This window comes from Scophthalmus maximus, chromosome 16 (genome assembly GCF_022379125.1).
Source record: "Scophthalmus maximus strain ysfricsl-2021 chromosome 16, ASM2237912v1, whole genome shotgun sequence".
NCBI lineage: Eukaryota > Metazoa > Chordata > Actinopteri > Pleuronectiformes > Scophthalmidae > Scophthalmus > Scophthalmus maximus.
This window is the reverse complement of record NC_061530.1, coordinates 9,528,161-9,551,389: the sequence shown is the minus strand read 5'-3', so window position 1 is coordinate 9,551,389 and position 23,229 is coordinate 9,528,161. Positions and strand designations below refer to the sequence as shown.

The window sequence follows — 23,229 nt, the reverse complement described above, 5'->3', positions numbered from 1 at the left end:
CGTTGCACGTACACACCTCCGACCCTTGTGTACATGATGTACAATCAACAATTCGCACGTTATACCAGCAGAGTTGTTGCCCCTGCACGATTATCCGGCTACAACCAGACCGCCAGATTGACTTTGCAACACAGATTTCTGTATCCATGCTGAAACGTCCCTAAATAAAAATGACTGAGTGCTCATTATAATTCCTCTTGTAAAAGTTATGAACATAAGAGTGCATTCCCTTTGACCAGTAACTTAAGTCTCTAAACTACCTTTAACTGCACGCACAGGCCACAGAACAAAGACATTTTCAACATATATTAATGAATATATAAGCGCCTGTGTCCCCATGAAATACATTCTTATAAATTCTATGTATAGATGACTGTTTCAGTTTCAATCCATTACTTTCAATGCAACGTCTCAAATGGTCGATAATAGTTGCTTCTTTGAGATCCCACGAGACATAGCATGAATAAGTTTTATTGTACAGCTGCATGAAAATAAATAATTGCATCCTTACATCCATGTATATAAGACACTCAAAGGTTAACACATTCTCACTCACTCACTCTATCACTTGTACGAAGTCCTGCAAACGTAGCGCAGTGCTTGATTAAATCAAGTGTTGACAGTCTGGATATTGCTGAAATTTGTAATGCTTTAGGCCTCGTATGACTCTGACAAATTGGCTGTGTCTTGTGAGCTCTGAAGCCGACTGAGCTGTCTCCTCAGCTGCATGATCTCTTCTTCCTGCTCTTCAACCCTTCTCTCCAAACCATGGATCACCTGAAGGAAGAAATAATTATTTTCAATATGGGTGGGAACCTTCAGTGCAGATGCATGTTTGACCCCCTTGAGCCAACATGTTACTTTTAAAACAGACTGCACTATCACTTTGCCCTTCAACACAAATGTTATCGCTACACACAAAGTGAAAAAAAACCATATAATTTATAGCTGTTGCCATAAATGTATAACATCTTTTTAGGTGTTATGTTTTATTATCCAAATAATCTATTTTGGAAATTTTTCTTACAGCACAAAAAAAATCAGGGATGGTTAATTATATTTAAAACTAAAAGGCAGCTCTGTACCATGTCCTTGGTGCAGAAGAGTTCACTCTGGAGAAGCTGGCTGGCTGTGGGACGAACACTAGGCTCTTTACTCGTTAGCTGCATGATGTATTTCGTCAGGACCGGCCATCTCTGGCAGAAGGAGTCTGGGATTTTCCCCTCTCGCAGGTCTCCAAGGGTCCGGACCCTCTCCATCTCCGTCCAAAAGGGCTGGAATAGCTCGAGAGCCAGCACTCCGATGCTGTACATATCTGACTGTAAACGCAAAAAACAATACAAATAACGTCTTGACTGGCACTTGTTACAAATGTCATTAAAATCTTAACAATGGTGAAGATAAATGACTAAACGATAATGTTCAAAATGAGTATAACACAAAAAAAACAAAAATTCAGTCTGGATTACACATAATTTAGATGTTGAACTATTACTTTGTTTACCTTTGAATCATAATGTGAGCCATTCAATTGTTCTGATGCAGCATACACAAATGTACCAACACCAGTAGTATGGAAGGAACCTGCAAAGTACACCAAAGAGATGACTCATAAGCAAATAGCACCACCTACTGGTTCTATGACATACTGCGCTGTAATAAGATAACGATCCAAAGAGGAAGAGTATTACCACTGAAGGTAGACATGGTGCTTTTACGTCCGTCCACTATTATCTTTCCACAGGCCAAACCAAAGTCCCCAATCCGAACATGGCAGTCCTTAGCATGGAGGAAAATGTTTCTCGGCTGTGGGAGGGGGGGGGGAAATGAAATTAGAATTAGCTCCATGTGGAATGTGAAGATGCAATGTCCAATGTATTCACTTTTGAGATCAGTGTTTTGTACAAATATTAAGGGCAGAAATAAAAAATGTCAGGGTTTTAGAGCATCAAACATTAAATTTTTTTAATTGTGCCATTGTATTTTTCCAACTGTGGATAGTACAACACTGTGATGCAATACTGGGTGCGTCCATAAAAAAAAAGTAATTCAGGAAAAACACAACGGAGCAACTGTGCAGCACATGAACTAACCTATAACTATATACTTAATATTCTGCACTGCAAAATGATTGGTTAGAATGTACTGTAAGGTTTAAAATAGTAATAATTCCTCTGTTTTCCTTAAAATAAAATATTGAAGTGTCACAAGCACCGGAAAAAAAACGTTCACTACTCAAAAGAGTGTCACTAGTCCCTGTAATTGGCCTCCGAACTCAGCAAAAACTTATCAGTTGTGACAGAAAGGCTGCACATCAAATTTAGACATGTAACTCTCACACCTCGATGATAAAACCTGCCTGACTGAAAAAAAACCCCGAACTGACTAAATAGAAGTAGCTGCAGCATACAACACACACAGAAAAACAGAAGTGGTAACTTTTTCATTTCCGCCCGCCCAATTCAACTGACATTCATTTTGAGAAATTAACGCTTGCAACGACAAACTAGAATAACCAGATTCTGTTAACCACTCCCCTCCTGACAAACTAAGAACGGACAGCAGGAAAGCTGCGATGCCTTGTCATGTTGGAAGAGCAGCGGGAACATGAGGACAGGAGCAGTGACATTATTGCATTTCACAATAATGAATTCTATATCGCCGTTATGGATGAGGACGTGGGGCGTATTGAAGAATTGTCAGAAAAGCATGGGAGCAACCTTCCCATCCAGGTCCAGGACGGTTTACCTGGAAAAGTTTTCTGGAAGGTAAATGCAATAATCGTTTTTTTCAACGACTGAATTGGATAAAGAATTGAAATATGTTTAAACTTAAGTTCTGAAAATATTGTCCCATTGACAAAAATGCTGCATATTATATACTATAATATCACTAAATCATATACGAATGAGCACTTATATAGATAATGGTCATCACAAGAAGCTTAATGATTACTCTCGATGTATTCGTCTTCCAATGGGTTACATTTCTGACGAAGAAACAGTACTTAGGGAGTTCTTCTTGTAGTGTTACACTACAACATATTTGTGTTTTCCGGTTTTCCAATTTGTCTTGACTTGTCCTGCCTTAGGGCCGTGCTATCCGCCCCCTTCATTTGGCTGCCTCTTACAGAAGAGTAAAGAGCATGCAGAGCCTACTGTCATCAGGAGCAGACCCTGAAATGAGGTCTGGACAAACACACACACACACACACACACACGGATATGCAAGAACACACAGTAACACCTAGCATCACTCCCATCAATACAGCAGTGTTTGATCAGCTAGCATTTTTTTCACGGTGTAAGGCGCACGTTAAATAAAAAATAAGATAACTCTGCTAGGGTTGCTAAAATTGATTCTTATCTCCTAAAGACTGCACGTTACAACTGCTCTGAATTCAAACTCATGCAAACTCAGTACAACAACAACATGCAAGTCACTGGATCCTTTTATCGACTAAAATAGAAAGCGAAAACTCTGCACCAGTTTCACCGCCTTTGCCTCTGTCACAGGGACGAGCTTGGTCGAACCACATTGCACTTGGTGATAACCAGTTGGCCAAGGATCCTGACTCCTTGGGCAAAACCAGATTCCAAGCTCCAGGCTGCTGTGATCGTTATGCATAGGAAGGCAGAGGCCTGTCTACAGCTCCTCTGTGAGCATGGTGTTAACATCAATGCAGAGGTGACCAGTTTTTTTGTTGTTGCAACAACTAGCCTTTCTTTTTTTTGTTGCGCGAATTTAAGGTCCTAACAGAGAAATTCAATGTCCAATAATGCAAGATTGTTAAAAAAGTCATTTTGCAGGGCTGGATAAAAGCTTAGAATGTGTGAAAGTATTAAATAAAAAATATGGAAACAGATTATGAAAATCTTCTGCAAAGATTCTCAAGAATGCAGTACCTCCCTAGGTAGAGGGAGCGAGTCAGGAGACTGCTCTCCACCTATCAGTGCGCTACGCTGCTCTGTCTGCTGTCCAAATTCTCGCCAGCTATGGTGCTGATGTCAATGCCGTGGACAACAGAGGGATGACGCCCCTGCACATGGCCGCCGGGATCCTCCATAAGGATACTATCGCCAACTTGATCAGGCAGGGAGCCGATATCAACACGGTTTGTGCTGTTCCTTTGTTTGTTTGTGGCAGTTAACGTTTGCTGAACGTCCGTTATAGTTCCTCTTATATTTTCACAATAAAATACAAAAAGATAAGCACAGTGGAGGTGTTTGTCTAAAGTTTGTTTTAATTGTCCACTATGCTTTACGTTCTGTTTCAAGGACTATAACTTGCCGCAAAGAATTAAAGATATTTGTCCATATTTGTTGACCAGATCACATCCAAATGACATTTTGTTATCACGTGTAAATGTTTGAGAAGGAAGAAAAGTGGAAATATCTTACACACAAAAGATCTTAGTTTGTGCAGATACTTTTTTATTCCAGATGACATCTTACTGTGCTGTTCACATTTCTAAAATATGTGCTACTTCTTCTATGATATTCATGTTAATTTCTGACTGTTTTCAAGGGGGTGAAGCACTCGGGAAACACTGCTCTGCACCTCGCTGCCCTGGCATTGGCTACGAAGACCATTAAAACCCTGGAAGACAACATAAGCTGCATCTCTGAGCTGCTGGAGCATGGGGCCGAGCCCAACGCAGAGAACGGGGCTGGAATGACACCTTTTCAGGAGGCGTGCGGCATGGGCAACAAGGAGCTGGTGGACCTGTTGCTTGGCTACGGCGCGAACATCAACAAGCTGAGCCGAACAGGGGAGAACTGTCTGTTTCTGTTTCTGGACCACAGGCCTAATGTGAGGAATAGCCCCCTGCTGGGGAAGCTCCTCAGCCTGACATCCCCGCTCACCGTCTACAACCTAAACGGCAACCTGCCCTCAACCCTGACATTACCATGTTTCTTCAAGCAGAGAGAGCAGCTACTAAAACTCATTCAGCAGCCAAGAAAGCTTCAGGATATTTGTAAGAGTCACATTTATCTGAAACATGTCCGCGGCGAGAATGGGGAATTAAAAAAATTGCTGCCTGAGAGGCTGTATGACTTTGTCTTCAACTACTGGGAGAACATACACAACATCACCTTTGTAACTGCTGACGAACGGGACTCGTTCAGTGACACGTTCTTTATTACTCCTAGTTGACCCCTGCGTGTCACAGAAAGCCGCAGGTGACTGCAAACATTTGTGTTAAGCTGGACTAGAGAGACAACTTGTCAAATGAAACCCACGACAGCATCTTACCTTCAGGTCCCTGTGAATGATTCCTCTGGAGTGAATATACTCCACCCCTTCAAGTATGCTTCTCAACAGGTTGAGAGTAGGTTCAGTATCAACACCACCATAAGGACCTGAAAATACAACCAGTGGGTCATAAGGACATGAAGCAAATGGGATTCAACAAGTGCGACCTTTACCTTCACTCTACTCCAACAGGACTTGACTAGTCTGTAGACTGGTTCACATCATTCATCAACTGTTTTCTGGTGTTTTCTGGTCTCATCCAATATCTACCACCTAACTATACTGCATCCTAGTGACTATATAGAAATTTAGCCTTCTTTATATAAGACAACAGATATTTGACTTTTCCTATTTTAGGACTCCCCTGAATTTATTGGAAATAGTTGAATTTTTTTTGTTTTCAATTTACTACTTGAAAGATTTGTCGATCATGTGCTGTTGTGAAATCCACATTTGTGTTGTTCCTTTCTATCAAAAATAGAGCTGGTAGTTTTTATATTGTTTAAATGTGATTCCCCCCCCTTGAGCAATTTTATTTTTCTCTGAGCCAAAATCAACAGCAAGTAGAATCAGCTCACTATTTTTGCATTATTTCTGCTAGCCAAACCGTTCACTTGGCCACTATCATTATTTGATTATTAGTCATATTTATCCCATGTAAATAGATAATAGTAAATCATTTTTTATTTTTATTTTAGTCCCAGTTGTTGCTTCTGTTTTCTTTTGAAGAAGAGACTGGCGAGCCATTGCATCTTAAGTGATCGATTCAATTAAACTGCCGAGATTTGTATATTACAAATCTGCTATGATGCTAAACAATATAAAATTGTGTTTCTTTTGAATAAATGAACACTGTATTGGAACAGTATATTATTACAGGATAATGCATAATGTGTGAAACAATTACATTTGGTTTGTTCTTCTCTGGTCTTGGAATTTCTCTCAGCAATCCAGTCACTCAATGAGCGCTCACACAGCTGCATCTGGATGTAGAGCATCAGGTGGAACTTCACCTGCAGACAAAGAGCAATCGTTACAGAAAAAGTTTTACATGTTATTAGTGTACATTTTCCCTTAATGTTTCTTGAAGAAACATATGTCCTGTACAATGTGTTTATCTTTCTTGGAATTAGTCGAATCCCTGAGAGGCACCTTAAGCCCATACCTCTGTGGAAGTCTTTGGTATGCAATCGGCAGCCCACTCGTCGTCAATGCAGGAGTTGTCCTTCAGCTCGATTCTAATCCTGCGGCTCTCCTCCTCTAACAGTTCTGAGCTGTCCCAACCCATGGCCGGACATTTGGAGTTCTTTTTGGGACCTTGCTGTCCCAGAAACACACAGGGGACGTAGTTCTCCGGGATGCGCTGCATCGTCTTCGGAAACAGCTGGCCCTTTTCTTGGGCAGGAACTAAAGCCTTGACAGACTGTTTCTCTTCTGGGGAGACTTTGTCAGATTCAGCTGCATCTGTTGATGCTTGACTGAGGCTTTGAAAAACTATAGAGAAGCTGTCATGGGAACTGCAGAAAAAAGAGCAGAGTTTAAAGTTATTGTGCAGACTTTATAATGCCACACGTTTCTCTTTTGTTTTTTAAAAAGTCATCAGCCAGCATAGGATTAGTTCTAATTTTGGTTAATGATAATGTTTACACTGAACTTACATGTCCTCTTCTTCAGGTGATTCCAGTGCAGGCAGGGGAGACTCCCGATCTGTAACAAAGACAGTTTTTGTGGTGGATAATACAATGTTATCATTGACTAGTCTCCATGAACACTACTGTCATTAATTTTCGCCAAACAAAAACAAGGTGAATGCTTACGTGCTGCAGGCTGAACATGTTCCATCCACGCTGTGTGGTAGCCCACAACATTTACATGCTGTAGGCTGGACAGTACTTTGACTTCCCTGAGGACCTAGAGCAAACAAAACATTTAACAAGACAAAACATCTATTATATCTGCCTTTGAGCCGGAAAAGTTTCAATTGATAAAACACTGACAAACCTACCTTCATACAGTCATCCTTTGAGACTTTTTTGATGAGAATTTTCTTCACAGCATAATACTGTCCATCAAGTTTGTTCATGACCTGCAAAAGCATCAAGATAACATGCCTGAGTTGATCACCTCGTCTCACGAGGATAAGTGTGGATTAGAGCTGAATAAATACCTTAAAAACATTTCCATATGATCCTTTCCCAAGTCTGCAGATTTCTTCAAACTCACTAAGATACCGGGACGTCTGTGCTTGAAAGAGTCCCTCCTTAGGTCTGTTGGAAGGGGGAAAAATATCTTACATCATACTTGATTAAAAACAAACATCTCTTACGTAATAATTAAATATTCCAAGGAAGCAACTCAACGTTCAACTAACTGGACCAAGTGCACCTTACCTTGCAGCAAGATTGTTTGTGTTTGTGCCAAGACCCTGTAAAAATAAGATGAGGATACACACTGTCATCACATTGTGCACATGAAAACAATCAACTCTGAGAGCACAATTAAGCAAAATATACAAGTTAATAAATTAGAAAAGCACTACCCAGTTAACAAAACTGTGAGCTGAGTGTGTTGCTTTGGTCATGCCATTGTGTCATCCCAGCTGTAAACACCCAGTTTACATCTTGTCCAGTTACCTGTGGGTACAATGAGGAGGTGGCAGCGTTGAGTAGCTCAGTGAAGGCCCGGTTGTGCTGGAGCCTGATGGTGCTGAACTCGTCACTTATGGCCAAAGGTGAGAGGAGTTTCATGGTCGCTAAATGCTGGCCAATGACTGTCAAAAGGGAAAACAAAATTATTCTCTCAGAATAATTCATACAGTCTGATATAGAGACAGAATACTAAACAAGTGTTTCATTTTCTTTTCTTTAAACTGTTTATGCCAGTGTAAATTGTTTGCAACTACCTTTAAACAGCATATGTGAGCGTCTTGGATTACTCTCGTAGACGAAGCACAGGTGCTCCAGCAGAGACCCCAGGAGAAGGTGGTTGGGGATCGCTGAGGCAAACTCTTGGATAGACGGGTAATGTCTGTCATCAGCCATTAAAACCTCATGGTTATTATCTGTGTCAGAAGCTGAGCACACATAGAAATGAAATATGAGAAGGAGGAAGCAGTTGGGAGTTACAGTTTCAAAGTTTTGGCACAACTCTGTTCAGTTTTGTTTTTACATATATTTTTACACCCTCAATAGACCCAAACTGGATTTTTCAGCACAAAAAAAGTTAAGATTATATATTAACCTTGTTAAAATTTCAATAATATTCAATATGTATTAATAAACAATACTTTTTTTCTGTATAGAATTACAACTGTCTTACCTTCTTCAATAACTTTTGCAATCGTTTCAACTATGCTTTTTTCTCGTAGGTCCATTTTTCTGTATAAAACCCTGCTGGTGCGATATAAAGCACTCAGAGTTGTAATAATGATGATAATGCTATTCACTTGCAAGGCACAAAACAAACTCATCTTGATTACACATATAGGGGCGTGCACGGCAGTACTGCTTATCTGCGGACACCAGCCTCCTCCACCGACTGTACACTGTAAACACATGGCCCAGCTAAGGTTGGTCCCTGTGCCAGAATTGCCAGTCGGGCTTGTTTCCTCTTATTTTTGTCCGTCTCATCGTACTGCTGGACGTGTGGAGTAGCGAGTCGTGGCTTGTTCTTCCGAAGCAGAATTTCATTGTTCAACAGATTATATCCTGATGGTGTTGTGTTACTGAACCCTTGCAAACTTAATTTGTTAACTGCAAGTTTGTGTAAGCTGTAAAGGGGTTCCATTAATTTTATTCAAAGGTGAACTGCATGGAATTCTAATGAAAGTCACTACTTTGTGTCATTTTGGGAAATTGAAACTTTTCTTTTCTTGAAACTCTTTCTTTGGTTTTGAGTTTGAGTTTTGAATCTGTTTCGCACATGTCCTTCAAATTTATGAATGTGTGATGTAATATTAAACAGTTTTCACCCTGCTGATCAGGGTTAAGCTGGGCTGGACAGACAGAAATGTCACAAGACCCTTCTGTAACAATCTACTGTAACTTCTAATTCCGCTGAGATCAATCCCTGTTTCACTGGACAAAGAATGAACACTAGAATAAAATGAGCACAACTAGCACATGTTTGGTCATCAAATTCTTATATCTAGAATGAAGGATGAGTCTGAAGAGTAAAATGATCGCTGCACAGGTGTCGACACACGTTTCACTTTGCAGTTTAATTTGAGTACACCACCCATTTGCCCGAGTGCAGAAACATGCGGGTTGTTATTTGACCATTCATCAGGATGGACACTCGGATGAATCAAAATGCCAGTCAGTTGTCTAATACTCTGTTTACTCTCGGACCTCGGAAGTCGGGTTTATCGTTCCACCATGATCTCGGAACTCGGAATTACGACCTCCGAGTCGGAAATTGCAAATGGAACGATAGACCTACTATAGTGGGAATTCCGACCTGGGAGGTCGGGAAAAAAATCACTACCCCGACTTCCGGGGTCCGAGTTCCGAGGTGAACTGGAACGCAGCATAAGGGTGGGAGGGGCTCAGCGCTGCTGTCGCGCTGCTGTCGCGTTGCTGTGTACCTGCTGTATACATGTGTCACTAGGCCCCTGCCAGGTCACGAAAGCAAGAGAGAGACACAATAAGCAAATTCAAAGTCAGACATTTTGCTCTGGCGTGTGTCAAGTAACGCAGGACAACCGCCACCATATGTTTACACGATGTCAGGGATGAGCAGACGACAGCGCGACGAGTTAGGCAGCGACTTTGTCGTACGAGAAGAAAAAGCTGCTTACTGTCAAACTGGACCTCGTCGTCCTCTTCGCTCGCCGAACGCAGCATGCTAACGCTAGCCTCGGCCCCGCGCCCCCCGGCGGCTTTAAGGTTGTAACGGACCAACAGGTGACTGCTGTTCCCACAGGAGTCGTCCGACCGCAGCGGGCCGGCGGCGGCTCCGGACCTGTGCATATCACGACGGCATGACATCACGAGTAGAAGATGTATCTTTAACACGCTGCCCACTTCTCAGCAGCTACCCCATATCTGCAGTTAGGGTCCGGTAATGAAGCACTCCTTCAACCCGAGCGTCTCATACGTTCACTACACATGAGTTTCACCAGAAAAAGACTAACTACCCCAAAAGTCCCACATTACGCGAACACATGCTCGCTGACTGCCATGATGTAACGCGACAGCCGTTCAGGGGTGGTCTGACAATTAATAGGAGTGACTTACATAATTGTAAACCGATAGGGGGGAAATAAATAAATGAATATATATATATATATATATATATATATATATATATATATATATATATATATATAAAATACAAATTACAGCATAAAATCAACATGGATGCTGTGTTGTAACAGAAAATACACGCCTACAGCTGAAAACGATTGAGAATGACCCGGCGAGAAGTTTATTCGTTTTTCTATAATATGAGGTATTTGCACACACGCCCTAACATCTCAGTAGGTCGAAACCGCCGGCTCGGTGATGACATGCAACAAAGTTTGAGGCAACGCTTTTAATAACACTTTTTTACTACCCCGATATTTGATGTTATTGTCGCTGCTATATTTTGTAATTTGTTGTTTTTTTTCAGACAGTAACTATTTAAAAAAAAAAAGTTCATGTATTTTTCATAGTAAAAACTGCGCAGTTTGACGCACGGGTGATGCTCGCGAACGACTCGCGCTGTCCGCGCGTTATGGCGTCACGTTTGTATTTACAGCACGGCGTCGTGAAGCGGCTCTTAACCTCCTGCAGTTCGTGAAAACGGATTAACTGCGTTTAATTTGATGGCAACGTGTTGATTTGCGTCGCTGAATGTCTCGGGCTCAGACGAAGTCACATAGGAAAATTTGAATGAAATCCTCTTAAAGCTTTTCAAGCTGTGGAGATGTCCGAGGCTTGGTAAGTCAGCTACCGTAATGTTTATTTAATTTACATGCAGATACATTTTTTTCTTTTTTTTTAACACCATGACTTATTACGTTTAAGGCCCAATGACGTCCCCTCGTCATATAGATATCCCAAAACCTGTATCTGCCAATCTGCCAATCTGTCCTGAACAATGCGGATCTCCTCTACAAGTCCGCTTCCATCCAACTCTACAACTAGTTCTGACTGTATAGGAACTCCACATGTTCCACTCAGGTCTCCTTGACACTCCCGACATCCCTGTGTTCTGTCTCCCGGTAGCTCTGAGCCTGCAGGAGCCATCCAGGCCATCGACAAGCACTCAGTGCATCAGATCTGCTCGGGTCAGGTGGTGCTGAGTCTGGCCACTGCTGTCAAAGAGCTGGTGGAGAACGGCGTCGATGCAGGAGCCACCAACATTGGTAAGAAAAGATATACACGTACCTTGTTGTTGTTGTTGTTTTTTCACCATAGAGGCCGTGAATTATCTGTACTGGGCCTTTCTCCAAGATGACATATCATCTAAAGCACATTTCACTAAGATGCTGTTGTGATCATGTTTCCACAGCGGAACAAAATAAATCAGTTGGAAAAAAATAGAGATTTGATTCTCACTGTGCGGTGAGGGATTCGACCGCATCATACAATTTAGAGAAAATAAAAATGACGTGCGATCGCTTGCCATTGCTGTTTTTCGCACGGTATCACATTGCCGCATGTTCCAGATGTGAAGCTGAAGGAGTGCGGAGTCGAACTGGTGGAAGTGTCCGACAACGGAAAAGGAGTAGAGGAGGCCAACTTTGAAGCACTGAGTAAGTGTCTGCTTCGTCCATTCACTCCGTTATACAAGGGCTACCTGATCCTTGTTGGTGAAACGTCCTCGCGTCTGTTCCCGCAGCACTGAAGCATCACACGTCAAAGCTCAGGGATTTCTCTGATCTCATCCGTGTGGAAACGTTTGGCTTCAGAGGTGAAGCCCTCAGCTCCCTCTGTGCTCTGAGGTGAAACACTCGAACAGACGCGTACATTTGGCCCATGAATGTTTTTTACTTGCCACCTCATTATCCTCCAACTCCTTGTCCCAGTGACCTGAGTGTGGTGACATGCCATGAGTCCAACCAGGTGGGGACCAAGCTTGTGTTTGACCACAAAGGTCACGTGGTGCAGCGGACACCCCATCCCCGTCAGCAAGGCACCACAGTCAGCCTGCAGCAGCTCTTCTACACCCTGCCCGTTCGACACAAAGAGTTCCAGCGCAACATAAAGAAGGTCCGTCATTAAAGGATCATTCAGATGTTTCTGCATGCTACATTTTGCATACATTATTTGTCACTCCTGACAGCTTCCATGTTACAGTCTGTCTTTGGTTTAACAGGTAGTCTTACATTCCAGGCAGCCTTCTGTTTCTATTTATTTAGCTGAATGGGTTTGATCTTCAGTCTATATAATATAGACTATATATTATATAGACTCTATATAATATAGGTCTTAAATTGAACAATTTCTTTTGTGAATGGCAAAAGGTATTGGGCAACATCAATCTTCCACCACTTCATGAACACATCATCTGGAACTTTTTGTAAATGGAATCTGTGCCCTCAAAATGTAGTATAATAATTATAACACATATTAAGCGCATTGTCATTTTTAATTTAGTATCCTTTGAATTTACCAATTTAGAGCCAATCATATTCAAATGATTACACATGTCCTTCACATTTAATCTCTTCCAAAAAATGTAATTTAATTTCTTTGTATTTTCAGGAGTACACCAAAATGATACATGTCCTGCAGTCGTACTGCATCATCTCTACAGGAGTGCGTATTACCTGTTCCAACCAAAATGAGAAGGGAAAGCGCAGCACAGTGCTCAGCACCAGTGGTAGCCAGAGTATGAGAGACAATATTGGAGCCATATTTGGACCAAAACAGGTTGGAACATTGGTTCATTGGATCTTCTAATTGTTGCCAATATAGAAGGACATTTTATTTGCTTATGGCTTGATATTGATTATAGAGTTTGTTTAATATTTTCAAGGAATCTTATAGAGTTACTGTAAGGAATGTCTGGAACCTTTAAGAAACAAAAATTGTATGGAAATATATTTGTTTGCTTTTCCATGGCCGTGTATCCCACAGCTACAGAGTCTTCTGCCTTTTCAACAAGTATCCCCCACAGAAAATATTATTGAAGAATATGGCCTGAAGGAGGCAGATCTTCCCAAACAGCTTTTCACGTGAGTAGCACGTTTGCTTCAAAGCCCTGTGTCCTCTCTGCGATCGAAGTAGTTTATATTTTTATTTATTTTAAATTAAAAACTGTGTGCTTTGGCAGCATCACAGGGTTTGTGTCACATGGGGAACATGGTGTTGGGAGAAGTGCCACTGACAGACAGTTCTTTTTCATTAACAACCGGCCATGTGATCCCCTCAAGGTATGTCCTGTGCAGTGGATTTATTTGGAAATTTAAAGGTGAGGATTCCCTGATTTTCAGCCTGACCTCCAGATATTCCTAACTTGCAGGTGACCAAAGTTGTGAATGAAGTGTATCACATGTATAACAGACACCAGTATCCATTTGTTGCCTTGAACATAGCTGTTGCCTCAGGTAAGAAAATTTGATTATATCAAAATTGTATTTCTGAACTTCACAACTGGCATTGTGTACTACATGAGGGGTTCTTTGTGGTGTTATTTCAGAGTGTGTGGATGTGAACGTAACCCCAGACAAGCGACAGATTTTACTTCAGGAGGAGAAGCTCTTGCTGGCTATTCTGAAGACCTCTCTCATCAGCATGTTTGAGGCTGGAGTCAACAAAATCAGCCTGAACTATACACGGATGCCCAACACCAGTAAGAGCGCATCATTATATTTAGCCTGCATATCAACAGTTAATATGTATATCTTCATATTATAGCTTTGGTATCAGTTAGAGATTGACACTTTTCCATTAGAGTGCTTTTATTTTGCCATTTTTGTCTGTCTATTATCTGCAGCTGCAACATCTGACCTATGTCAGGTTGTCTCATCTAATGAGAACATGCCACAACGTGGAGAAGCCGTGGAACCAGTGACACAGAGCCCAAAGTTAGCTTTGAACCTGGCCAGCCTAAAAGCTGCTTTTTCAAGCCACCACAAATGCGCCACATCTGGGAGCAAATCAAACCTGTCAAAAGCTGCCAGCAGTAGCCCAACACAGAAAACACTGCAGTCTTTTTTAAATTGTTCTGTAAAAGCTCCTGCTTCCAACTCAAGTGCTAAATCTCCTTTGAAACCTGAAAAAGATCTGGCTGAATGCTCCCCAGTGGGGCAATCTGCGCTAGATGGATTCAGATACAGAAGGATGTCGTGTGGTGATACAGAGCATGGAAAAGATGATGCTGCTTCCAGTATTGTTTCCACCACAGTTGCTCCAGATAGTCAGAGTTCTGGCCTGGAGGCCGGTTCTCCTGAACTGGTGATTGACAGACCCAGTGTAAAAGAAGAAGAATTAGAAGAAACATCAGACAACAGTCATGCTGTTCCTGAAGACCCAGAGTTACAAACTGGGCCATGCACTTCAAATGAGGACGGTACTGTGAGCCCGGATGCCAAGAGGGCCAGGAAAGAGAGTGCACATTTCCCCACAGAACTCAAACCCAACCTCGACCAAAACTGTTCTGTGGGATCATCTACCACGACTGTGGATGCTCCAGTTTGCTTACAGAGGAGGAGGGTGCCTCTCCAGTTCTCTTTACAAGAGCTTGAAGGGAAGATTAGAAGGATAAAGGACCGGCGGAAGCAAAAGGCAGATGAGGAGCTGCTCTACCGACGCTTCAGGGCCAAGATCAACCCCGGAGAAAACCAAAGTGCAGAGGAAGAGCTGAAGAAGGAGATCAGGTAGGACTTTACTACTATACCACAACGACTCCCGGCTGAATGTAGCAGTATTGGAGTGTAATTCCCTGAAAGGTAATCAATCTGACGTTAATCTCCACAGCAAAGACATGTTCAAGGAGATGGAGATCATTGGTCAGTTCAACCTGGGCTTCATTATCACAAAGCTCAACTCGGACATCTTCATGATTGACCAACACGCCACAGATGAGAAATACAACTTTGAGATGCTGCAGCAGCACACTGTGCTCCAAGGACAGAAACTCATAGTGTAAGAATCTAAATTAGTATTTTGAATTAATGTTCATATTGTCTGTTTTTTTAGACGTACATTTTAACTGGTCCAGTTTTCCTTTCATATGTTTGTAGCCCTCAGAAACTTCACCTCACTGCCGTCAGTGAGAACATACTCTTGGAGAACATTGAGATTTTCCGAAAGAATGGCTTTGAATTTCTGGTTGAGGAGGATGGTATGAACCTTTTGTTTGATACGAGTGGTTAAGCTTGAGTTCATTTCGTCTCAAGCTCGACATACACGTTTCCCATTTCTGATCATTGTGACGACTGAACGCGTTTTTCACTGTGACTGTAGCTCAGGTGATGGAGAGGGTTAAGCTGGTGTCTCTGCCTACCAGCAAGAACTGGACATTCGGTCCAGGCGATATCGAGGAGCTGATCTTCATGTTGAGTGACAGCCCGGGGGTCATGTGCCGACCATCCAGAGTCAGACAGATGTTTGCCTCCAGGTCTTGTCGGAAATCTGTGAGTTTATACAGATTGAGTTTTAAGATATTTCAGATATTTACACAGACCAGGCTTTGACTTTGTTGGAAGTCTACTTTTCTGAGGCCTTTGACTTTACTATTGTAAATTTGAATTGGAGGGGAAGTCAACATGCACATCCCAAGGAAATTAATGAAAACAAGCAGCTGTGTGGAAAGTCAGATAAAAACTTTTGAAACTATTTGCCCGTAATGTGTTTGTAGTAAAACATGATGTCTAAATTGTAAAAGACTTGATGGTCCTTTATAAATATATACAATAACACAACTAATGAAATCCTTTTTTTTAAAAACTGCTGCTTCCTGTTACATTATCATTGTGTTTTTGCTTACATCCACGTCCAGGTCATGATTGGCACTGCTCTGAGTGTCAGCGAGATGAAGAAGCTGGTGGTTCACATGGGGGAAATCGAGCATCCCTGGAACTGTCCTCACGGCAGGCCCACCATGAGACACCTTGCCAACCTGGACATCATCTCACCAGACTGACTGTGACAAGGAGGGACCACACAGGAGAACATTACTCTACGCTGGGCTGTTGTTTTGTTTTAGGTTATCCCTGTTCAACATCACCCTTGCTGATGCAACAATACGCTGAAGACATGAGTCTTAACTATAGACATTGTACATTTGTGTGGTTGAGATGCTTGTTATTGACACATTGTCTGGATATAAGTTTTTGTTTTTATATTTTTTGCATTTTGCATCTTAAAAATAATAGTTTTTTTTATGCCTGAGATGAATAAAATAAGATATATTCTTGGTGTTGTCTACCTCTGTTAATTTATTCTAGATGGGCCTTATTCGATCCTTTTTGACTGAGCGACGTTGCCGTAGTTGTGAGCGTCTTTCTCCGTTACCATGGAGACGGCCATGGCTTGAACGTGCGACACTGACGCTGAACGGGATCGCTGCCTTGAACTTTGGATGTAGAAGCTGAGGGAGTGTGAAGAGTTCTCTGGGTGGGATGATGAAAAAAAACATCACATTGTGATGCGAATGTGACGTCATCCCCGTGGATCAAACGCACGCGCTCTCCTGTGATCTCGTCGCATATGACAGGTAGTGAATCCTCGCACAGTCCCTTTTCAATAATATGTTTATAATACATATAGAATTATAAAAAGTATATGCATGTTTGAATAAAGCTTGTAGGTTGAAAAACAGGCTGAAATTCAGCATCCAGCGTCCTGCTTACGTGTGTGTGTGTGTGTGTGTGTGTGAGCGCAGAGATGCCGAAGACGGCAGGTCAGGGACGAAACAGAAAGTTCCCGAGCCGCTCTGATGGTTCCTCCGTGAATTCAGCGGATATCGAACCAAACCAAACCGACTTCCGGGGCCGCGCCGGCGGCGACGAACTGCCCGAGGTCGACGACATGTACCAGCTCCCCACACTGTTCAGTCTCATCACTCAGAGGTACATCATCACTCCACACCCATTGGACAGTTCAAATCCTGTTCCAAGCTCAGTTACGGGGGGATCTCTGGGACCTGCGCTGTTTACGCAGTGAAACGTCTCGTTGACAGATACGAAGGAGAAACCTGCGAAGGGCAGCTTCATGGAAATGGTGTCGCTAGTTTTGAAGGAGGCCACACATACAAGGTGCAATGACCACACTGCCTTTAGAATGAGCTTTTACAAAAGACAATGAACATAGATTTGACATTTTCTAATCACTACAGTTGGTATATCTGTTGAAAGGAAACTATTTCTTTAGATACAGTTAGTTGCCATACATTCATTTAATGCTAAAATACATTCTCAAATTTTGAAAATTCCCTAGAAATGTTTTTTCTTCCAATTAAATTATTTCCTTAAAAATATGAATCTGAAATCAATGTAATTTTCATTAGGGTATACAGATCATAGTCATAAAGACACTGCTTTGCTTTTGTCAAGGGTGTGTTCGCCAAGGGACTTATGAATGGACCTGGTGTCTTCACATGGGCTGATGGGTTGAGATATGAGGTAAGGTACAATAATGATATAGTGGCTGTAATTAAACTAAAATGTGTTATTATTGCTCATCTATTTTTTTTTTATGACAACAGATTCAATATATTTTTGTCTATTTATGAAGTTAAATTTGATTGTTTCTTAAGCACCTCTGTGTCCGTAACATTTAGATACATGCATCCTGTACACATACAATATTAAATAAAATGGAGTACGGTAAAGAAACAATAAGACACAATAATATAGTAATAAATGCTCTTATCAAAATGTTAAAGTAAATTAAAGTTTTTTGATCCAACAGGGAGATTTTGTGTGCAATATTCCCATGGGCCAGGGGGCCTACACCTGGCCAAACGGCAGCTCCTACAAGGGAGAAGTCTACAACGGTATACGACATGGGACGGGATCTTACAAATGTGCCAACAGTGGTGTGTTATACAGAGGGCAGTGGGACCAGGGCAAGAGGCACGGAAAGGTATGATTCACCAATGTAATTATTAGGTATGAGTGTTTTATTTGAACAATTTTTGTCTAAATGAATCCTCTTTGTGTTAGGGTGAAGTGTATTATAACCAGGGCGAGAGCTCTTGGTACAAAGGCGACTGGGTGAAGAACAGCAGAGAGGGATTCGGAGAGAGATGGTATGTATGTGGTATATGATCAACCTGTTCCCTGAGTTACATTTGAACTTCCAAAAACTGCAACATCTGTTTCTTAACAGCTACCCTTCTGGTAACATTTACTCTGGTGAGTGGAAGAACAGCCTGAGGCATGGAGAGGGCACCATGAGGTGGCTGAAGCTGGGAGAGGAGTATGTTGGGATGTGGCAGGAGGGGATCCAGGTATGACAGCACACCTATTGACATCAACATATCCGGCAGTGTTTTTACTCTCTCAAATACATTATAGTTATTCAAGAAAAATAGCTTTCGTCATGTTAACCTCGGCAAATGTTTTTGTTGGGAATCACATGAGCTCACTTCTCTGGCAGCACGGGCGAGGAACACATGTCTGGATCCTGAGGCGGGTCGATGGGTCCCAGTATTCCCAGAGTAATCGGTACACAGGGGATTTTGTTCAGGGTCAGCGGCACGGACAGGGGACGTTTTTCTACGCCGGTGGTGCAACCTATGAAGGGGAATGGAAGAACAATAAAAAGCATGGAGAGGTTGACCAAAGCTACAGCATTGCCACTCACTGTCAATATGCATGTTTCCAAATTCAACAAAACACTCTGACTCTGATTTGCCCATATTCAGTAAAATATGTATGGTGAGGTTGATGTTAATTAAAACACACGTACTTGTAAGTCGTTCTTAATGTGACTGTGGTTCATAGGGAAAGTTCACTTTTAAGGATGGGCATGTTTTTGAAGGAGAGTTTGTGGACGATCAGATGAAGACACCCAGCTTGAATGGAAACATAGCGCCCACTCCTCTGTGTGGTGAGCATCTGCAGCCCATTAGCTCTTTTCAAAATTATCAGGAGATATTCAAATCATCAGATGGCTTATATTTAGTATTTTGTTGCAGGTGCAGGTGTTGCAGGCAGTGATTCAGACATGCCCCTGAATATTGAATGTCTTCTGGATAAATTCCCCCAGAGAAAGCGTAACACTGAGCGCAAACAGGTTTGGTTCTGCTTCAATGTAAAGTTGTCAACATGCAGTATGATCTTAACCCTACATCCTCATATTCACCCCTGTTTCCTTCCCCGATACTGTAATACTGAGTAACAGGTGGAGTTTGTGGTCATGAGGAAAGACACAGAGCTGCGGTCAATCTACAGTTTCTACAGCAGACTCGGTTATGACCACTCCCCAGACAACACCTACCTGCTCTCCCACCTGCTGCTCTGGCGCCTGCTCAAAGACTGTAACATCCACCATCATGACATCACCCTGACCCAGATAGCCCGTTTAATCAAAGGTAGAGAGCAACTGCCGTTCGCAATACTTCCTACAGTTCTACATAATCACAGTATTTCTGGATGCTTGGACACTGTGCTCAATGTCGTCACCCTTTGTGTGTCTCAGAGAATTCCACCACACAGATCCACTCTCCTTTTACCCCCATGCCACTTGGAGGGCTCCTCAGATGTCTAGTGATCGTGGCCTACCACATCTACAATAGAGACATGGCGTAAGGAATAAAACTTGTTCAAGCAGCATCATCACCAGTAGATTTAAAAGCTTGTATCGTTTAATAATGAACTTTAAGTTTGTAAAAAAACTATGCTGGCAGCATTGTTCCAGGGATGCCCTTCTTAATTGTCCGTCGGTCTGTGCACCACTCAGCAACCACTGCATGGACTGCCATGAAATTTAATACAGGACATGCATGGTCTCCAGAGGATGAATCCTGCCGACTGGATGATCCTCTTAATGTTTACTCTGTCACCACCAAGAGGTTTATTTGTGGTTTTCAGTATTTTTCAACCACTACTGGATGGCCTGACATGAAGTTGGACAGACATTTATGACCATTATTCCCTGCAGGGTTATTTGTAATAACGCTGTTGATTCAGATTTTCCATCGAGGTCTCAACAGGTCAAAAATCTTAATCGACCCAAAATTTTGAACTTGCTATTTCTTAAAACTAATGGCATTGCCACCTGACTCACATTTACTTTAGCATGCGTAACATTACACCTACAGAAAATCTGCATGTTAGCATGTAGTCCAATGCCCAGTGTTGCCAAAGTACAGACACACGGAGACACCAGCTTTATGGCTGTGAATTCCAAACTTAATTTGAAATGATTTAAAGCTAAAATGAGCCCCAGTGATGTTAGAGTTGCAAGGGTTTCACTGAAAAAAAGCATTATGGGGACAGAATAACTACCCCACAAAGGAATAACAGAAGGACTGGATTATAATATACGTCTATTTAATCCTCTTTAAGTGGTTTTGAATGAGAAACGTCACTTCTCTTTTCACAGGTCAAATAAGTACCTTCTGGCTGCGTGCTTATCCAAACTGATGACAGACGACGTCCTTCCCAATGCCAAGAATGTAAAAGGTGGCAACTATTAGCACTGCAAATGTTTCAGTCCATTGGGCATTTAGCAGTTTGCAGGTTTCTCACTTGTCTGGTGCTTGTTAATGCATGCTTTGTCTGAGACGACACACCTACAGAAACCAGCGGTGCAGCATTCAACACCGTTTCTTAGCTTTATGTTGTGCAGTGATGACTGTGCTCACTGACTATAGCTGTTTTCTAATCTAGGCTTCCTGTTTGGACAACCAGACCTTTCAGTTGTGGCTATGAAGTACACAAGCAGGTGCTGGGAAGTGTATCAGGCTTACTCTGCGGTCCACGCGGCCCCCAGTGAAGACCAGACCATGACCTGCAGGCACCTGCTGTGGATGTTCAAGGTGCAACAGACTAAACGTTTCCCTGAATATTAACTGTAGTCTTGATCATTTTTACCCATAACATTCTGAAAGTAATGGAATCAGTTTCTACTCTGATTTAATCACCAGAGATCTTTTTGATTTAGAATCATTTCAAATCAAATTATAGAAGCTGAGGAAAACCCATCAAACTATTGCTTGGATGTTTTCTTACAGATGTGACCTACTTTTCAGTTGCAAAACAGAACCAAAACATCCCATTCAATAAACATAGTCCATTAACTACAACAAATATGTCAGGCACATACTTGAAATGCGTCATTTCCACCATGACATTTTGTTGATTATTGAAATCTTGTCTACCCTGCCAGGATCTCCGCCTGTTGGACAATAAGCTGACCACAGTGAGGTTACTGAAGATCATCACCGCAGACAGCCGTGACCCCAACAACCTGTTGTCCTGCCTGAACCTGGAGGTTTGAACCTAACCCTGTAGTGTTAACACCAGTTGATTTGTCATTTTCTGATGCCCACTGGAAGATTACCATTTGTCCCCATATCCTTTTTTTTTTGTATTCCTTCCACCCCTCTGTATGACTCTACTTTACTCACTCTTTCCCTGCTGCAGATTACATTCCTGGAGTTCTTTGAGGTACTTCTTTGTTGTGCTGAAGTGAAGTGTCAGCAGGTCTCCAAAAGCCCAGAGGAGTCGCACTCCCTGTCCAGATCTGATGACGAGGCCGGAGATCTTTCTGAGGCGGAGGACAGCGAGAAAATCTTACAGACTGCAAGCAGCCTTGGCCAATCGGTCAGACTCTTTTAGAAGCCTCTCATGACTGCACCCCTGACACACTCTATTCAAAGAGTGTGACATACACTTTTCTGTCCAGGTGGCAGCTTACCCCATTAAGCCAAAGTATAGGGCTGCACCTATGTGAAATCAGACAGACATCCAAATATCCAGTCTTGATACAGTATCAATATTGTTACACCTCTGCTGTTGATGTCAATGATATATGTAGTAAATTTGGCCAACATTATTTTGCCAAAATCTTTGACGATGATTTGTATTTCCATCTTACCACAGATGGCGGAATGCAGTGACACAGCAGAGTTATCCCCGGCTCAGGACATCTTGGAGAGTCAACAAGAGTTCAAGACTGAAGTCAATGAGCGTCATCAATCTGCAGGTTTGTTTGGATTTCATGTTGGGAATGCTCCCAACATGAAAATCATGATATTCAAATCTATGGTTTGTCTCATAACATACCAGTAAATGTGGTTTTTAATATATATCCAGGGGAAACCAGGGGAATTGAGGCCAAACAGGAGACAATTCATCAGTTCTTCAACCACTTTTTCTTCCCTGCGTTTGAGCATCACCAGTTAGTGACTGAAAACACGACTGAGGATAAGCATCCCTCTAACTGAGGCCCAACAAGGAGCCAGGTTGTCTGCATACATTTGTTTTTGTTGGGTCAGTTGACACTATGAAGTCAATTAATGGGTAAATGTATTTGTTTTATACATAATAAATCATGAGATTTAATCAGGTGCAACAGTGGTTTTGTTAACATATAAGAAAAAGATCTTCATGGACCAACTTTAAGCTCCAGGCCCTTGGGCTCCAGGGGCCACAAGTGGGAAAAAGTGAAATCTCTTTACTTAATGCATTATAATTTTTCTGATTTCAAAACAACTAGCATCAATTAAGTCTGTGATGATTCAATTCAATTTAACTATATATTATAGTAAAATAAACAAAGCAACATAAATACTGCCACCAGATGGCACCTTTTGCCTTTAATTCCACTATTATCTGCTTCTTGGATGTGGACCATCTCCAACCAAGTCCCAAATCATCCCACTGCTCCTTCCTCACGTTAGTACACTTTTGTTCCATAAACACATGAATTGTAAAATATTGGACTGGGTTGTGTTATAAGCAGAAGGAGCATTAAAAGGCTAAACAATGCAATGACGTTAAAAGACAAAGATGTAGCAGCAGACGAGACTAATGAATGCAGGCCGAAACCAAACAAAATTCCTACATTCTTCAAATATATTAAT

The 23,229-nt window shown here is 41.9% G+C and overlaps 4 protein-coding genes across 7 annotated transcripts; 3 read left to right on the top strand and 1 right to left on the bottom strand.

The window, feature by feature from the left end:
* Positions 1-455: 455 nt before the first annotated feature.
* Positions 456-10,464, bottom strand: eif2ak1 (eukaryotic translation initiation factor 2-alpha kinase 1). 2 transcript variants are annotated; one of them, XM_035613961.2, is made up of 15 exons: positions 10,055-10,464; positions 8,159-8,329; positions 7,890-8,026; positions 7,647-7,681; positions 7,424-7,523; positions 7,262-7,342; positions 7,074-7,167; positions 6,915-6,963; positions 6,422-6,773; positions 6,164-6,269; positions 5,257-5,363; positions 1,692-1,806; positions 1,505-1,584; positions 1,086-1,319; positions 456-777 (listed from the first exon to the last, which is right to left on the bottom strand). In XM_035613961.2, exons 1-15 carry the CDS (start codon positions 10,242-10,244, stop codon positions 652-654), a joined length of 1,977 nt encoding a protein of 658 aa, XP_035469854.2. In that variant the 5' UTR covers positions 10,245-10,464; the 3' UTR covers positions 456-651. The 2 variants fall into 2 exon arrangements, with proteins under 2 accessions (XP_035469854.2, XP_035469853.2); XM_035613960.2 differs by lacking the exon at positions 10,055-10,464 and adding an exon at positions 8,575-8,728.
* LOC118288135 (ankyrin repeat domain-containing protein 61) lies at positions 2,372-6,179 on the top strand. Its single transcript, XM_035613968.2, has 5 exons — positions 2,372-2,768; positions 3,092-3,186; positions 3,516-3,687; positions 3,914-4,114; positions 4,528-6,179. The coding sequence occupies exons 1-5, from the start codon at positions 2,586-2,588 to the stop codon at positions 5,155-5,157; spliced, it is 1,281 nt and encodes a 426-aa protein (XP_035469861.2). The 5' UTR covers positions 2,372-2,585; the 3' UTR covers positions 5,158-6,179.
* A 307-nt stretch (positions 10,465-10,771) lies between the features above and the next one.
* pms2 (PMS1 homolog 2, mismatch repair system component) lies at positions 10,772-16,608 on the top strand. Its single transcript, XM_035613956.2, has 15 exons — positions 10,772-11,180; positions 11,469-11,608; positions 11,912-11,998; positions 12,085-12,187; positions 12,272-12,455; positions 12,951-13,118; positions 13,326-13,423; positions 13,522-13,621; positions 13,711-13,795; positions 13,888-14,040; positions 14,185-15,067; positions 15,168-15,335; positions 15,434-15,534; positions 15,657-15,826; positions 16,192-16,608. Exons 1-15 carry the CDS (start codon positions 11,167-11,169, stop codon positions 16,333-16,335), a joined length of 2,598 nt encoding a protein of 865 aa, XP_035469849.2. The 5' UTR covers positions 10,772-11,166; the 3' UTR covers positions 16,336-16,608.
* Positions 16,609-16,740: 132 nt separating this feature from the next.
* rsph10b (radial spoke head 10 homolog B) lies at positions 16,741-22,708 on the top strand. Of its 3 annotated transcripts, none has more exons than XM_035613958.2 (18): positions 16,741-16,908; positions 17,077-17,263; positions 17,374-17,449; positions 17,747-17,815; positions 18,105-18,278; positions 18,359-18,444; positions 18,525-18,645; positions 18,795-18,971; positions 19,142-19,247; positions 19,342-19,433; positions 19,542-19,731; positions 19,839-19,944; positions 20,745-20,824; positions 21,032-21,180; positions 21,531-21,635; positions 21,788-21,967; positions 22,247-22,349; positions 22,460-22,708. In XM_035613958.2, exons 1-18 carry the CDS (start codon positions 16,902-16,904, stop codon positions 22,588-22,590), a joined length of 2,139 nt encoding a protein of 712 aa, XP_035469851.1. In that variant the 5' UTR covers positions 16,741-16,901; the 3' UTR covers positions 22,591-22,708. The 3 variants fall into 3 exon arrangements, with proteins under 3 accessions (XP_035469851.1, XP_035469850.1, XP_035469852.1); XM_035613957.2 differs by having other exon boundaries at positions 19,336-19,433; XM_035613959.2 differs by lacking the exon at positions 16,741-16,908 and having other exon boundaries at positions 16,956-17,263; positions 19,336-19,433.
* The last annotated feature ends 521 nt before the right edge of the window (positions 22,709-23,229 follow it).